The following is a 15,951-nucleotide window of genomic DNA, read 5'->3' as shown; positions in this document are numbered from 1 at the left end:
CTTTGGGAGGCTGAGGTGGATGGATTGCCTGAGCTGAGGAATTTGGGACCAGGCTGGGCAATATGGTGAAACTCCATCTCTATTAAAAATACTAAAAATTAGCCAGCCATGCTGGCGCATGCCTGTAGTCCCAGCTAATGGGGGATGCTGAGGCAGAAGAATCACTTGAACCCGGGAGGTGGAAGTTGCAGTGAGCAGAGATTGAGCCACTGCACTCTAGCCTGGGTGATAGTGAGACTCTGTCTAAAAAAAAAAAAAAAAAAAAGGCACTGCTTTGTCTATACACATACACGTAATCACACATAGCAGACAGATTAAAACCTGAATAAAATCAATCCATCAACAGTAGAGAATCTACCCCCATCACTTCCCTACCTCCAATTTATTAATTCATTCACTCATTCATTCATATACATTGTGAACTCACCTATTATCTACTATCTATTAAGTGTCATGTATGAGAAAGGCCTTATTGGGCTTTATGGAGAATACAAGGACATGGCCTCTGTCTTCAAGAAGTTTAGTGCAGACTGGTTGTATCCAAGATGGCCAAATAGGAACAGCTCCAGTCTACACCTCCCAGTGAGACCAACACAGAAGATGGGTGATTTCTGCATTTCCAACTGAGGTACCTGGTTCATCTCACTGGGACTTGCTGGACAGTGGGTGCAACCCATGGAGGGTAAGCTGAAGCAGGGCGGGGTGTCACCTCACCCAGGAAGCGCAAGGGGTCAGGGGGTTTCTCTTTCCTAGCCAAGGGAAGCTGTGAGTAACTGTATCTGGAGGAGCGGTATACTCCTGCCCAAATACTGCGCTTTCCCCATGTCTTCACAGCCAGCAGATCAGGAGATCCCCTCCCATGCCTGGCTTGGCAGGTCCCATGCCCATGAAGCCTTGCTCACTGCTAGTGCAGCAGTCTGAGATTGATCTGGGACTATGGAGCGATGAGTGGGGAGGGTCATCCACAATAGCTGAGGCTTGAGGAGACAGTTCTACGCTCACAGTGTAAACAAAGCGGCAGGGAAGCTCAAACTGGGTGGAGCCCACCGCAGCTCAGCAAGGCCTACTGCCTTTCTAGATTCCGCCTCTGAGGGCAAGGCACATCTGAACAAAAGGCAGCAGACAGCTTCTCCAGACTTAAACATCACTGCCTGACAACTTTGAAGAGAGCAGCAGTTCTCCCAGCATGGTGTTTGAGCTCTGATAACGGACAGACTGCCTTCTCAAGTAGGTCCCTCAGCCCCCTGTAGCCTGACTGGGAGACACCTCCCAGGAGGGGCTGAAAGACACCTCATACAGGCAGGTGCCCCACTGGGATGAAGCCTCCAGAGGAAGGATCAGGCAGCAATATTTGCTGTTCTGCAGCCTCCATTGGTGATACCCAGGCAAACAGGGTCTGGAGTGGACCTCCAGCATACTCCAACAGACCTGCAGCTGAGGGACCTGACTGTTAGAGAGAAAACTAACAAACAGAAAGGAATAGCATCAACATCAACAAAAAGGACATCCAGACCAAAACCCCATCCATAGGTCACCAACATCAAAGAGTGATAAAACCATAAAGATGGGGAGAAACCAGAGCAGAAAGGCTGAAAATTCCAAAAACCAGAACACCTCTTCTCCTCCAAAGGAACACAACTCCTCACCAGCAAGGGAACAAAGCTGGATGGAGAATGAGTTTGACGAGTTGACAGAAGCAGGCTTCAGAAGGTCGGTAATAAGAAACTTCTCCAAGCTAAAGGAGCATGTTCTAACCCATCACAAGGAAGCTAAAAACCTGAAAAAAGATTAGACAAATGGCTAACTAGAACAACCAGTGTAGAGAAGAGCTTAAATGACTTGATGGAGCTGAAAACCACAGTACGAGAACTTCGTGACTCATGCACAAGCTTCAATAGCCAATTCGATCAAGCAGAAGAAAGGATATCAGTGACTGAAGATCAAATTAATAAAATAAAGCAAGAAGACAAGATTAGAGAAAAAAGAGTGACAAGAAACGAACAAAGCCTCCAAGAAATATGGGACTATGTGAAAAGACCAAATCTACATTTGATTGGTGTATCTGAAAGTGATGGGGAGAATGGAACCAAGTTAGAAAACACTCTTCAGGATATTATCCAGGAGAACTTCCCCAACCTAGCAAGGCAGGCCAACATTCAAATTCAGGAAATATAGAGAACACCACAAAGATACTCCTTGAGAAGAGCAACCCCAAGACACATAATTGTCAGGTTCCCCAAGGTTGAAATGAAGCAAAAGTGTTAAGGGCAGCCAGAGAGAAAGGTTGGGTTACCCACAAAGGGAAGCCCATAAGACTAACAGCAGATCTCTCTGCAGAAACCCTACAAGCCAGAAAAGAGTAGGATCCAATATTCAACATTATTAAAGGAAATAATTTTCAACCCAGAATTTCATATCCAGCCAAACTAAGCTTCATAAGTGAAGGAGAAATAAAATCCTTTACAGACACGCAAATGCTGAGAGATTCTGTGACCAACAGACCTGCTTACAAGAGCTCCTGAAGGAAGCACTCAACAAGGAAAGGAACAACCGGTACTAGCCACTGCAAAAACACGACAAATTGTAAAGAGCATCGATGCTAGGAAGAAACTACATCAATTAACGGGTGAAATAACCAGCGAGCATCATAATGACAGGATCAAATTCACACATAACAATATTAACATTAAATGTAAATGGGCTAAATGCCCCAGTTAAAAGATACAGACTGGCAGACTGGATAGAGTCAAGACCCATCAGTGTGCTGTATTCAGGCGATCCAACGCATGTGCAGAGACACACATAGGCTCAAAATAAAGGGATGGAGGAAGATCTACCAAGCAAATGAAAAGCAAAAAAAAGCAGGGGTTGCAATCCTGGTCTCTGATAAAACAGACTTTAAACAAACAAACAATCAAAGAGACAAGACCATTACATAATGGTAAAGGGGTCAATTCAACAAGAAGAGCTAACTATCCTAAATATATATGCACCCAATACAGGAGCACCCAGATTCATAAAGCAAGTTCTTAGAGACCTACAAAGAGACTTAGACTCCCATACAATAATAATGGGAGACTTTACCACCCCACTGTCAATATTAGACAGATTAATGAGACAGAAACTTAACAAGGATATCCAGGACTTGAACTCAGCTCTGGACCAAATGGACCCAATAGATATCTACAGAACTCTCCACCCCAAATCAACAGAATATACATTCTCCTCAGCACCACATCACACTTACTCTAAAACTGACCACATAATAGGGAGTAAAACACTCCTCAGCAAATGTAAAAGAACAGAAATCACAACAAACTGTCTCTCAGACCACAGTGCAATCAAATTAGAACTCAGGATTAAGAAACTCACTCAAGACCGTACAACTACATGGAAACTGAACAACTTGCTCCTGAATGACTACTGACTAAATAATGAAATGAAGGCAGAAATAAAGATGTTCTTTGAAACCAATGAGAACAAAGACACAACGTACCAGAATCTCTGGGATACATTTAAAGCAGTGTGTAGAGGTAAATTTATAGCAATAAATGCCCACAAGAGAAAGCAGGAGAGATCTAAAATCGACACCCTAACATCACAATTAAAAGAACTAGAGAAGCGAGAGCAAACAAATTCAAAAGCTAGCAGAAGGCAAGAAATAACTAAGATCAGAACAGAACTGAAGGAGAGAGACACAAAAAAGCCTTCAAAAAAAATCAATGAATCCAGGAGCTGGTATTTTGAAAAGATCAACAAAATAGATAGATTGCTAGCAAGACTAATAAGAAGAAAAGAGAGAAGAATCAAATACATTCAATAAAAAATGATAAAGGGGATATCACCACCCATCCCACAGAAATATAAACTACCATCAGAGAATACTATAAACACCTCTAAGCAAATAAACTAGAAAATCTAGAAGAAATGGATAAATTCCTGGACACATACACCCTCCCAAGACTAAACCAGGAAGAAGCTGAATCTCTGAATAGACCAATAACAGGTTCTGAAATTGAGGGAATAATTAATAGCCTACCAACCAAAAAAAGTCCAGGACCAGATAGATTCACAGCCAAATTCTACCAGAGTTACAAAGAGGAGCTGGTACCATTCCTTCTGAAACTATTCCAATCAACAGAAAAACAGGGAATCCTCCCTCACTCATTTTATGAGGCCAGCATCATCCTGATACCAAAGCTGGCAGAGACACAACAAAAAAAGAGAATTTTAGGCCAATATCCCCGATGAACCTTGATGTGAAAATCCTCAACGAAATATTGGCAAACCGAATCCAGCAGCACGTCAAAAAGCTTGTCCACCATGATCAAGCTGGCTTCACCCCTCGGATGCAAGGCTGGTTCAACATACGCAAATCAATAAACGTAAGCCATCACATAAACAGATCCAACGACGAAAACCACATGATTATCTCAATAGATGCAGAAAAGGCCTTCGACAAAATTCAGCAGCGTTTCATGCTAAAAACTCTCAATAAACCAGGTATTGATGGAACATATCTCAAAATAATAAGAGCTATTTATGACAAACCCACAGCCAATATCAGACTGAATGGCCAAAAACAGGAAGCATTCCCTTTGAAAACTGGCACAAGGATGCCCTCTCTCACCACTCCTATTCAACATAGCATTGGAAATTCTGCCCAGGGCAATCAGGTAAGAGAAAGCAACAAAGTATATTCAGATAGGAAGAGAGGAAGTCAAATTTTCTTTGTTTGCGGATGACATGACTTTGTATTTAGAAAACCCCATCTCAGCCCAAAATCTCCTTAAGCTGATAAGCACCTTCAGCAAAGTCTCAGGATACAAAATCACTGTGCAAAAATCACAAGCATTTCTATACACCAATAACAGACAGAGAGCCAAATCATGAGTGAACTCCCATTCACAATTGCTACTAAGAGAATAAAATACCTAGGAATATAACTTCCAAGGGATGTGAAGGACCTCTTCAAGGAGAACTACAAACCACTGCTCAAGGAAATAAGAGAGGACACAAACAAATGGAAAGACATTTCATGCTCATGGACAGGAAGAATCAATATCTGGAAAATGGTCTTACTGCCCAAAGTAATTTATAGATTCAATACTACCCCTCCCTGCCGCCTCAAGCTACCAATGACTTTCTTCACAGAACTGGAAAAAACTACTTTAAAATTCATATGGAACCAAAAAAGAGCCCACATAGCCAAGACAATCCTAGGCAAGAAGAACAAAGCTGGAGGCATCATGCTACCTGACTTCAAACTATACTACAAGGCTACAGTAACCAAAACAGCATGGTACTGGTACCAAAACAGAGATTTAGACCAATGGAACAGAATGGAGGCCTCAGAAATAACACCACACATCTACCACCATCTGATCTTTGACAAACCTGACACATACAAGCAATGGGGAAAAGAGTCCCTATTTAATAAACGGTGTTGGGAAAACTGGCTAGCTATATGCAGAAAACTGAAACTGGACCCCTTCCTTAAACCTTATACAAAAATCAACTCAAATGGATCATAGACCTAAACATAAGACCTAGGACCATAAAAATCCTAGAAGAAAACCTGGGCAATACCATTCAGGATATAGGCACAGGCAAAGACTTCATGTCTAAAACACCAAAAGCAATGGCAACAAAAGCCAAAATTGACAAATGGGACCTAATTAAACTAAAGAGCTTCTGCACAACAAAAGAAACTATCATCAGAGTGAACAGGCAAACTATAGAATGGGAGAAAATGTTTGCAATCTATCCATCTGACAAAGGGCTAATATCCAGAATCTACAAAGGACTTAAACAAATTTACAAGAAAAAAGCAAACAACCCCTATCAAAAAATGGGCAAAGGATATGAACAGACACTTTTCAAAAGAAGACATTTATGCAGCCAACAGACACATGAAAAAATGCTCATCATTACTGGTCATTAGTGAAATGCAAATCAAAACCACAATGAGATACCATCTCATGCCAGTTAGAATGGCAATCATTAAAAAGTCAGGAAACAACAGATGCTGGAGTGGTTGTGGAAAAATAGGAACACTTGTACACTGTTGGTGGGAGTGTAAATTAGTTCAGCCATTGTGGAAGATAGTGTGGCGATTCCGTAAGTATCTAGAACTAGAAATACCATTTGACCCAGCCATTCCATTACTGGGCATATACCCAAAGGATTATACATCATTCTACCATAAAGACACATGCACATGTATGTTTATTGCAGCACTACTCACAATAGCAACTTGGAACCAACCCAAATGTCCATCAATGATAGACTGGGTTAAGAAAATGTGGCACATATACACCATGGAATACTATGCAGCCATAAAAATGGACGAGTTCGTGTCCTTTGCAGGGACGTGGATGAAACTGGAAACCATCATTCTCAGCAAACTATCACAAGATCAGAAAACCAAACACCGCATGTTCTCACTCATAGGTGGGAGCTGAACAATGAGAACACTTGGACACAGGGAGGGGAACATCACACACTGGGGCCTGCTGGAGGTGGGAGGCTAGGGGAGGGATAACATTAGGAGAAATACCTAATGTAGGTGATGGGTTGACGGGTGCAGCAAACTACCATGACACGTGTATACCTATGTAACAAAACTGCACGTTCTGCACATGTAATCCAGAACTTGAAAAAAAAAAAAAGTTTAGTGGAGTTAGAACACATTGCATAGCCACTGAAATATCTGCTAGTCTGCAACTCTTTGTATAATACCCTGACAGGATAAAGACATAAGGATTTGGGGTACCTTAGTCTTTTAAAGTGATTCAGAAGGGATATTCTCTTATGGTGTGCATTCTTGTGAAGCTTCCAGTGTCAATATTTTACAAGAAGAGTATCAACTTTGCTTTTGTCCAAGTAGGAGGCCAAGTAAGATAGAGACTACAAATGAGGTTAAGGTTACCCCACAATGACCTAGCAAATGAGGTTAAGGTTACCCCATAATTGACTCAGCAACTGTCAAGACCAAGAGAAAAGGGGAAATAGTTTCAATATACAGAATTTGATTTTTTACTGGCAAGCCATATAAAACGTTAGAAACTCAAGATACTTTAAAAAACACTCAAAGGGCATTAAGAGTTAGTATCTCAGGGAACTATATGAATTACAGGTGTCTCAAATTCACATTAACAGATGGAACCAATTATTTCTTAAAAATATTGACAGACTAAAATAATCTTGCCTCTGTCAACAGAACTAAAAATGATTTTGATGAACGAGTATCTTAGTCTGACATAGTTTCACTGGCAGAATGATAACTAAGGCTGGGTATACTTGACCAAGAGAACTGTAATATGGATATACTTGCTTGGCAAAGAAACTTAAAATCAGCAGAAACACAATGTGCAGTTATCTTCAAACCAATTAAAAATAAGAAGATATCGCACTAGTAATTTATAAGCAAATGTGAGAGTCAAGGTAGAAAAGTAGAAGTGATGTATTTTAAGTATATAGCAAAAGAATGATGGTCTTCTTGAGCACTTACTATGTGCCAGGCACATTGCTAACTGCTTAACAGTCAATGTGGCCCAGTAATTAAGAGCTAGGTCTCTGGAGCCAAGCTGCCAAGGTTCAAATGCCAGTTCTCCCATCAACTGTGTGACCTTGAGCAAGCTATTAATCTCTCTATGCCTCTATTTCCTCATCTATAAAATATGGATAATGATGCTACCTCCCTCCCAGAATTATGTGAGAATCAAATGAGTTAGCACCTGTCAAGTGCTGAGAACGCAGCCAGGCACACAGTTAGTGCTACAAAAGTGTTAGCTGCTGTTGTTCTTAAAGCTAAGCGACAGGCAGAGCTAAAATTCAAACCCCAGGACAAACTTTCCACTTTAAACACTGTGTATACTGACTAAACAAGACCTTACTGATAAATGAGTTAATTAACAGTGATACAGTGCTGTGTTTCTTGAAAATAAACAAAACTACAAATAGATGAAAACTGTGCAGTAACCATCAAAGGAATGAGTGAGGCTTGCCAATGGGATTAGATGTGGGAGACACACAAAGCACCCCTTGGGGTCAGGAGACCTAGGTTCTAACACCAGTTCAACAACGAAGTAGCTGCGTATCCTTGACTGGCCACTGAAAATGCGGGGTCTAAATTTCCTCATCTGTAAACAAGGGGACAGATAACTCTGAGGTGTCTTCTAGTGCTGACATCTTATGATACTATGACCCAACAGAACATATAGTAGTTTAAAGATGTACCTTTCAGAAAAAAAAAAAAAGGCACTACTATTTATTTTTTCAACAGCTACATGTATCTCAACAGGTGCATCACCTAGAATGTAGTTATAATTATAATTCTGGGCATAGCAACTGCAGGAGAATGAAATAGACAGCACAGAGGAGCAAGTCTACCATATATTTTTAAATGCCATTAAAACATAAACAGGTTAATCTAAGAAATAAAACAAGAATAATTTTTATAACCATGTAATACTTTTCCAAAGTAAATTTTATAAATGGGGTAATTTGATGTAAGTGGTTAACAAATCATTCATATCTTGTTTTATAATCACGTTGAGAAATGATACAGTTTACCTTTTTGCCCATGACGACTGCTGAATTTGTCTCCAATTTCTGGGCGCCTTGTCTGTCTCAGCAGCATTTTGATCAGAAAAGCATCTTCAGCATTTGAAGATATCATCACTTTTTCAATGTATGAATCTGTGGCTCCTTTATAGCTGGTGTTAAGAGAAAGTCACTAAAACAGAGTTTTCAAACTGCCCTTTGTGACCTTCTCACCCATGTTATATTTCATTTCACGCCTACCATAGAGTACTCTGACATTTTCATCTTAGGCTCTGAAAAATGACTTCCATTTTTTTAAAACATTAAATTCAAATTTCACAATTTCCCTTTTACAACACTACACATTTATTATGAGGAAGGCACAGTGCAATTTAATCCTCACAAGAGTCCATACTGTTATTCCCTTATTATAGATGAGGAAAACTGATGCTTAGAGGAGTTAAATAACTTGTCCAAGGGCACATGACTCATACAAAGTGGAACTGGGATTTCAGACTCAACTCCTAGCTCTTAATGGTAATAGTACTTTTACTTACTCAGTTTTTCAATTATTAATTTTTTTTTCACATAACAAACATTATTAGAAATCTACCACGTATCAGATCCTGGTAGCCTTTGGACACCTAACAATTAAGGAGACACAGTTACTGCACCAAAGGAGCTCACAATCCAATCAAGGAAGAGACAGGTAAGTGCAGTAATGACATCTGGTGTGAAGAACAGGAGAGGCTCAAGGGAGACAGTCAATTCTGCTGGGAGTGGGGGATGACAGTGGTGGCAGGGAGTGGCAGGCTGTCAAGCCCTGCCACAGAAGAGGTAACCCTCAACTTGAGACCTGACCAGAGTGGGTCACTGGCAGAGTGGCAGCCTGAGCGATTGCACAAGGCCTAATTGAATTAGGATGGCACATTTTGGATAATAAGAGGTGATTTCCTAGAAACATACAGCTTAGTGTGTGAGGGGGAGGCCAAGGAGGTGTGCTGAGGACGACTTTCCCACAGGCGCCCCTGTCATTCATACTTTCACTTAACTTACTCAAGTTTCACTCTATTTATCCAAGAGAGTAACATGGCCAGAGGAGTAGTTTAGAAAATCACCCAGCCAGGCACGGTGGCTCACACCTGTAATCCCAGCACTTTGGGAGGCAAAAGCAGACGGATCATGAGGTCAGGAGATCGAGACCAGCCTAACATGTGAAACCCTATCTCTACTAAAAATATAAAAATTAGCTGGGCATAGTGGCATGCCCCTGTAATCCCAGCTACTCAGGAGGCTGAGGCAAGAGAATTGCTTGAATCCAGGATGTGGAGGTTGCAGTGAGCCAAGATTGCACCACTGCACTCCAGCCTGGACGACACAGCGAGACTCTGTCTCAAAAAGAAAAAAATCACCCTAGCAGTGATGCAGAGAGAGCCTGAGAGGTACCAGCCTGGAGGCAGATGGACAGTTAACAGGAACTCCAGGCAGAGCAGAGGGCCACAGCACAGACACTGCAGCAGGAAGGAGAGAAGAGAGCTGCTAAGATGACAGGAACTACAGGATTGGTGTGTGTGGCAGGTAAAGGAAAGGAGTCAGATTGTGCTGGTGACCAGCTGGCTGCTGGCAGCTGATGCCATTTACCAAGACAGGGATCCAGGAGGAGGAGCCTGTTTGGGGCCACTGTAAAGCTGCCCAAGTGCTGATAGGAAGCTGACACCAGGCAGATGTCTATATGGGAGTCATCAGCAAAAAGAGGGTGACTGGAGTGCTGAGAATTGGGGAGCTTTTCCGGATGAGGCTCAAGAATCATCCCGGCCAGGGTGAAGTCACCACAAGGCCAGGAAGGATGGGGGGCTAAGAGTGAGTGATTAGACCGATAGGGAGGGCCAGGTGAGAGCAGTGTCACAACACCAAGGGAAGGGAGAGGTCAGTGGCGTCAAATGCTATAGAAGGGTCATATGAAATTCATTCATTCATATGATAACTATTTACTGAATGAATACCCACTATACCCACTATGTGCCAGGTACTATGCCAGACACTAGGGGGTACAAGGTGAAAAAAAGAGACAAAGTCCCAGTCTGCAAGAAGATTCCGATTGAAGAGTCTGTCTGATTTGGCAAATTCGACTACACATGGGTTTTGCTTATTTCTTTACTTCCTCTCTTCCAGCACTGGGGTGTGATTCCCACAAAGACAGGTACTGCTGGTTTTCCTCCCTGCACTATCCCATGCGCCCGGAATAGTTCCTGGCATACTGTTAATGCTCAAAAAGTATTTCTTAAGGGCTGGGTGCCGTGACTTATGACTCCCAGCATTTTGGGAGACCGAGGTGGGCAGATCATGAGGCGAAGAGTTTGAGACCAGTCTGGATAACATATTGTATTTTTTATTTTTGTAAAAATACAAAAAATTAGCCGGGTGTGGTGGTGTGCACCTGTAGTCCCAGCTACTCAGGAGGCTGACGCGGGAGAATCGCTTGAACCGGGAGGTGGAGGTTGCAGTGAGCCGAGATAGTGCCATTGCACTCTAGCCCGAGTGACAGTGCAAGACTCACTCTCAAAAACAAAAGTATTTCTTGAATGAAATGAACATATAGGATGTCTTTGGTGACCTCTTCTGGAGCTGTTTCAGGAGAATGAGGAGGTAGGTAAGAGGCCAGTTCCGAGGGTTAGGGAGTGAGCAGAAGGTAACAAAGTAGAAATGGAGATGACAGACGACTGCTCTGAGGAGCTTCAGAGTCAAAGGAAGAGGAACACAGTGGAAGCTAGAAAGGGACACAAAGACCAGAAAAAACTTTTATATTCCTTTACAGGTAAAAAGTATCTGAGCACATTTTCTAACCTGTAAAGAAGGAATCAATAGGAAACAGGTTGAAAATATGGGAGGATAAAAGAGAAGATGACAGAAAAAGGTCTCTGAAAAGAGTGAATAAAATTAAGAAACCAAAAGGAGAGATGAACTTTGCACAGAAAAAGAGATATCCTCCTTCAAGACAGGAAGAGAGCCAACCAGCATAGCCACCTCTGTAACTGTAAAATAGCTGTTCACCCTGTAGAAGTCAGTGTAAGAGTCTGGACCATCCCCTAAGCATAGCTGCCCATTTTCTCCTTGGTGCTCCTCCTCCAGAGACAAATCCATGGCACCCGAGATAACTCTCTTGCTGTGTTTAGCACAATGGTCAAGAGAAGCGCTCTGAAGCCAGATTGCATGACTTCAAATCCTGGTGCTGCCCCTTACTGCTGTGTGACCTTGGTAAGTTACTTAACTTCTCCTTGCTTCCATCTTATCTTTCTAATAAGCCACTAAGAGAACACAGCTCCTAGGGTGGTGGTAGGATTAACTGAGCTAACACATGTAAAATGTCCAGAACAGTAACTGGTACAGTATAAATTCCCAATAAGCTATTATGATCACGATCATTACCGCACTTTTTTTGTGTGGGGGTCTTTGCCAACTAAATACGACTCCTTGCAAGCAACGCCTGTGGCTTATTTCAGCTCTATATCACTGGCACAAGAGGCAGGGTGGCTGGCACACAGCAGGCCTCAGCTACTGTGTATTGAATACATTTGTAAAACTGCCATCACAGCTCAAGAATCCAGTTCTCCTATGTCACCCTCACTGCCACCTCCTAAACTCAGTTGGCCTAGTTCACCTTGGCTAGGTTAAATATCTCTTCTAGTTTGGTTTTTATATTACAATGTGGTGACTATCATTGGCCCTTCTCACTAGGTTCATACTTTATTAAATTTTAGAGCTTAGAAGAAATTTAGAGATTAACAAGTCTAACTCTTTCATTGTATTATACAAATGAAAAAACTGAAGCTAACAGAATTTAAATGCTTTACTCATGTAAGATACACAAGACAACCTGTACGAGAGCTGGGCTATGTTCTAGTATACTGTGATGCCATGCTGTGGCCAGTGTGTTTCACTGTTTAAAAATATGACTCTTATCATGTCCCTCTCTGCAGTGTCAATTTCACAACCTAGCCCCAGCAAGCTGCACTGATCCTCAAACCCAGGCACTATTATGCCATGTACCCTTCATCCTGTTGTTAATTCCATCAGGAACCCCTGCCTATGTGGTCCATACCTCAAACCCAGTTTAGGGTCTATATGATTCCACAGACTAGTTTTATATTCTATGCCATGCTTTTTTCATGACAAGTAATGTTACCCCAAATTGCTATTTCTAGTTCTCCAACACACCAAGACCTACCTTCTAATTTCTCCCATTCCTTCCCTTTTTTCTAACCTTTCTACATATTATCAAGGCACAACCAATACATACGTTATGGGTACATCTTTGTACTGTGGCTGCTGTGGTACATTACTTCCTTCCAAAGGAATCTGAGTCACCGTGGGCATGGACTTATTTACAAGCACTTGTTTGTTTTCTACTTTCTCACCTGAGAAGAAAAGAAAAGTGTTAGGCATATTGTTATCATCTGTGTGGAATAAAGATTACAAACTAGGCACAGATGAACATGCCTGTAGTCCCAACTACTTAGGAGGCTGAGGTAGGAGGACTGCTTGAGCCCAGGTTGAGGCTGCAGTGAGCTATGATCATGCCACTGCACTCCAGCCTGGGCAACAGAATGAGACAGACAGACAGACAGACAGACAGACACACACACACACACACACACACACACACACACACACACACACACCACAGTGTATATAAAATTAAGAAAATAATTCAGAGGACTATGTTAACATAAGAAACATCATCTCAGTAAATAGCAATTTTATATATCTCTTAGGATGTTAAGTTTTGATCACTTATTTTTATTTACAGTTATTTCAACCAGTAATAAGCCACCACCAATTCAACTTGGGCAATGAGAAAATCAAAATATTTCTTTGGTTTTGCTGTTATTCCCATTTTTGCTTTGTATCTCTTCCTGGTAAGCTCAAAGACCAACTACCTGTAGTACTGTCATAGCGCATATTTTCCAAGCCATACTGACCAGTGTTAGGATGAGAAAAATCCTCCAAGAAACAAAGGCAGACAGAGGGAGGAGAAGTCACGTACTCTGTGTCTCTTTGGAATCACAGCTTGATAAAGCATTCACCACCCACAGGCCAACCATGACAAAGTCATGTGGATTTTCCTCCTAACAACTGGGTTCTCTCCACCTTCACCACAGCTCCTGGTACCAGGTCTACCTTCTATTTCAGTGCCCTTCTAATCCTTTTTCTACACTGTAGTCAGAATGATCATTTCAAAACACATATCTGAATATATCACTGCTTTTAGGATCATAATGAAAATAGTATCACGGGCTCAGCATGGTGGCTCATGCCTATAATCCCAGCACTTTGGGAAGCCGAGGTGGGTGGAGAACTTGAGCCCAGGAGTTCGAGACCAGCCTGGACAAGATGGTAAGACCTCATCTCTACAAAAAATACAAAAAACTAGCCAGGCATGGTGGCACGCGCCTATGGGTCCCAGCTATCCAGGAGGTTGAAGTGGGAGAATCGCTTGAATCCAGGAGGCAGAGGTTGCAGTGAGCTGAGATTGTGCCACTGCACTCCAGCCTCGGTGACAGACTGAGACCCTGTCTCAAAAATAAAATTAATAAAATAAAATAAAGACAATACTAACACAGTTGCAAGGACTTGCTTACTCTGGCACCTACCCCGCGCGTCACCCACCAACTCATGCGCACCATGCTTCCCTGCACTCTCTTCTTGTTAGCCGCACTGGTCTTTCAGATCTTTCAACTACCAAGCTCCGGGACCCTTGCACAAGCTTTTCTTACTACTTAGAACACGCTCCCTGACCTTCTTCTTTAGTTAACTCTTCCCTATCCTTCAGATTCCAGCTCACTTCCTTGGGGAAGGCCATGCTGATCTTCCTAACTAGGTCAAATCCTCTTGCTATAAAATGGCCTCATAGCTACCTATATGATTTCTTAACCTGCGTTTGTGCATGATCCTCTGATCAATGTCAGTCTCCTGCACCAGCCTGTGAGACCCATAAGGGCAAGGACTATTTGTTTCATCAACAAAATGCATTACAAGTTTGTAATTATAATGGAGTCATACCTTTGCAGGGGGATAAAATTCTAAAGTAGTCTGTAAGCTAAATGCGTAAATGAAGAATACCAGTGCAGATGCAGGGACACGAACTACTCTAAATATTTCCTTAAAGTGGCTTTTCTATTATTCAAAATCATAACTAGAAAATTACAGTTAGCATAGATTACTGATAGGTAAAAACATAGTGTATAGAAAAACAAACTAGAAGGAAATTCATCAAAAATGACCTCACTGGTTGAGTCTGGATAGTGGTTTTATAGGTTGTTACGTTTTTCTGCCCTTTTTGTCAAATATTCAGAAATATTATGGAATAACACATGATTTCAAAGGTATATATTAAAAATATTTCTTTCAAAAGGCTTTTACCTGGAGAACAAATACCATCTGCATCTAAGATTTCATGTCGCCAGATAGGTTTCCTTGTAGCAGCATCCAACATGGGCCCCATTACTTTATCAAAAGTCTGATTGGTATATCGTTTCAATGTACATTTAGCATTTTTATATACAAGGCAACGCCCAAAGCCTAAAATGAAACCAAAATGGGCATTAGAACCACCAGTAATCCAAAGCTATAAGAAAACATGGATTTGTGCTACTCAGCAATCCACTCCACCTCACTCTCCCCCAAATCCCAAAGCTTCTCTGTATTTGATCATAATCTGGGACCAGTACAAACCAAATAAAAATCTGATAATCTGAAGAAGTGGCACAGGACTTGTCCCCTACCTACTGTCTGTGTAAACACTGGAATCTCTACAACCATTTTCTGCACGGAATACAACTGGAGAAGGGTGAGAGAAATCAAAGACTAGCACTGTGATTCTTTCAGAGGACAGAGCCATAGAATATTAGAATTGGAAAGGGCCTTAGAAATCACCTGCTTAACCTATCCCTTTCACAGGCACTAGGAGTGAGGTCCAGAGAAATTAAGTGGCCAAGGTCATCTAGCAAGCTGGCAGCAGAGTTGAGAATTGTGTTAAACAGCACAAGGCCACTGACTCCCGAGCCAGGACACACATCCTTTTGGTGCACAACTTCTGCTAACCTTCCCTGGAAAGTTTTTCTTTTTAAAATTTGGCATTTAGAGCAAGTTCTAAGCCAGCACGTAAAAACACTAATTTTCCTCCAGAGAAGAGACAGAATGAAAAAAGAACAATCAAATTATTTCAATGGGAAAAATAGTTCTCTGCCCTAAAGATTGGAGTTTAATGACATTTTTAGATTGCATTTATCTAGTGGATGAGGGAAAAGCTGTGAAGTCAACTAACAATCTGAACATTAAGAAAAAGAAGCTGTCTACCAATGGATCCGAAAAATAAAAGGAAGAAAAATAAGCAAAAAGGACAGA

General features: G+C 41.6%; 1 protein-coding gene across 3 annotated transcripts in view; it reads right to left on the bottom strand.

Moving 5' to 3' along the window:
• Positions 1–15,951, bottom strand: part of POLR3B (RNA polymerase III subunit B) — a 136,560-nt gene that overhangs the window by 31,349 nt on the left and 89,260 nt on the right. For all 3 annotated transcript variants that reach the window (NM_001266933.1, XM_077952564.1, XM_077952563.1), the window contains 3 exon segments: positions 8,578–8,720; positions 12,845–12,962; positions 14,968–15,126. In NM_001266933.1, coding sequence (NP_001253862.1) covers positions 8,578–8,720; positions 12,845–12,962; positions 14,968–15,126 — 420 coding nt within the window.

The sequence above is a fragment of the Macaca mulatta genome, chromosome 11 (genome assembly GCF_049350105.2).
Source record: "Macaca mulatta isolate MMU2019108-1 chromosome 11, T2T-MMU8v2.0, whole genome shotgun sequence".
NCBI classification, from domain to species: domain Eukaryota; kingdom Metazoa; phylum Chordata; class Mammalia; order Primates; family Cercopithecidae; genus Macaca; species Macaca mulatta.
This window is presented reverse-complemented; position numbering and strand designations above follow the sequence as displayed.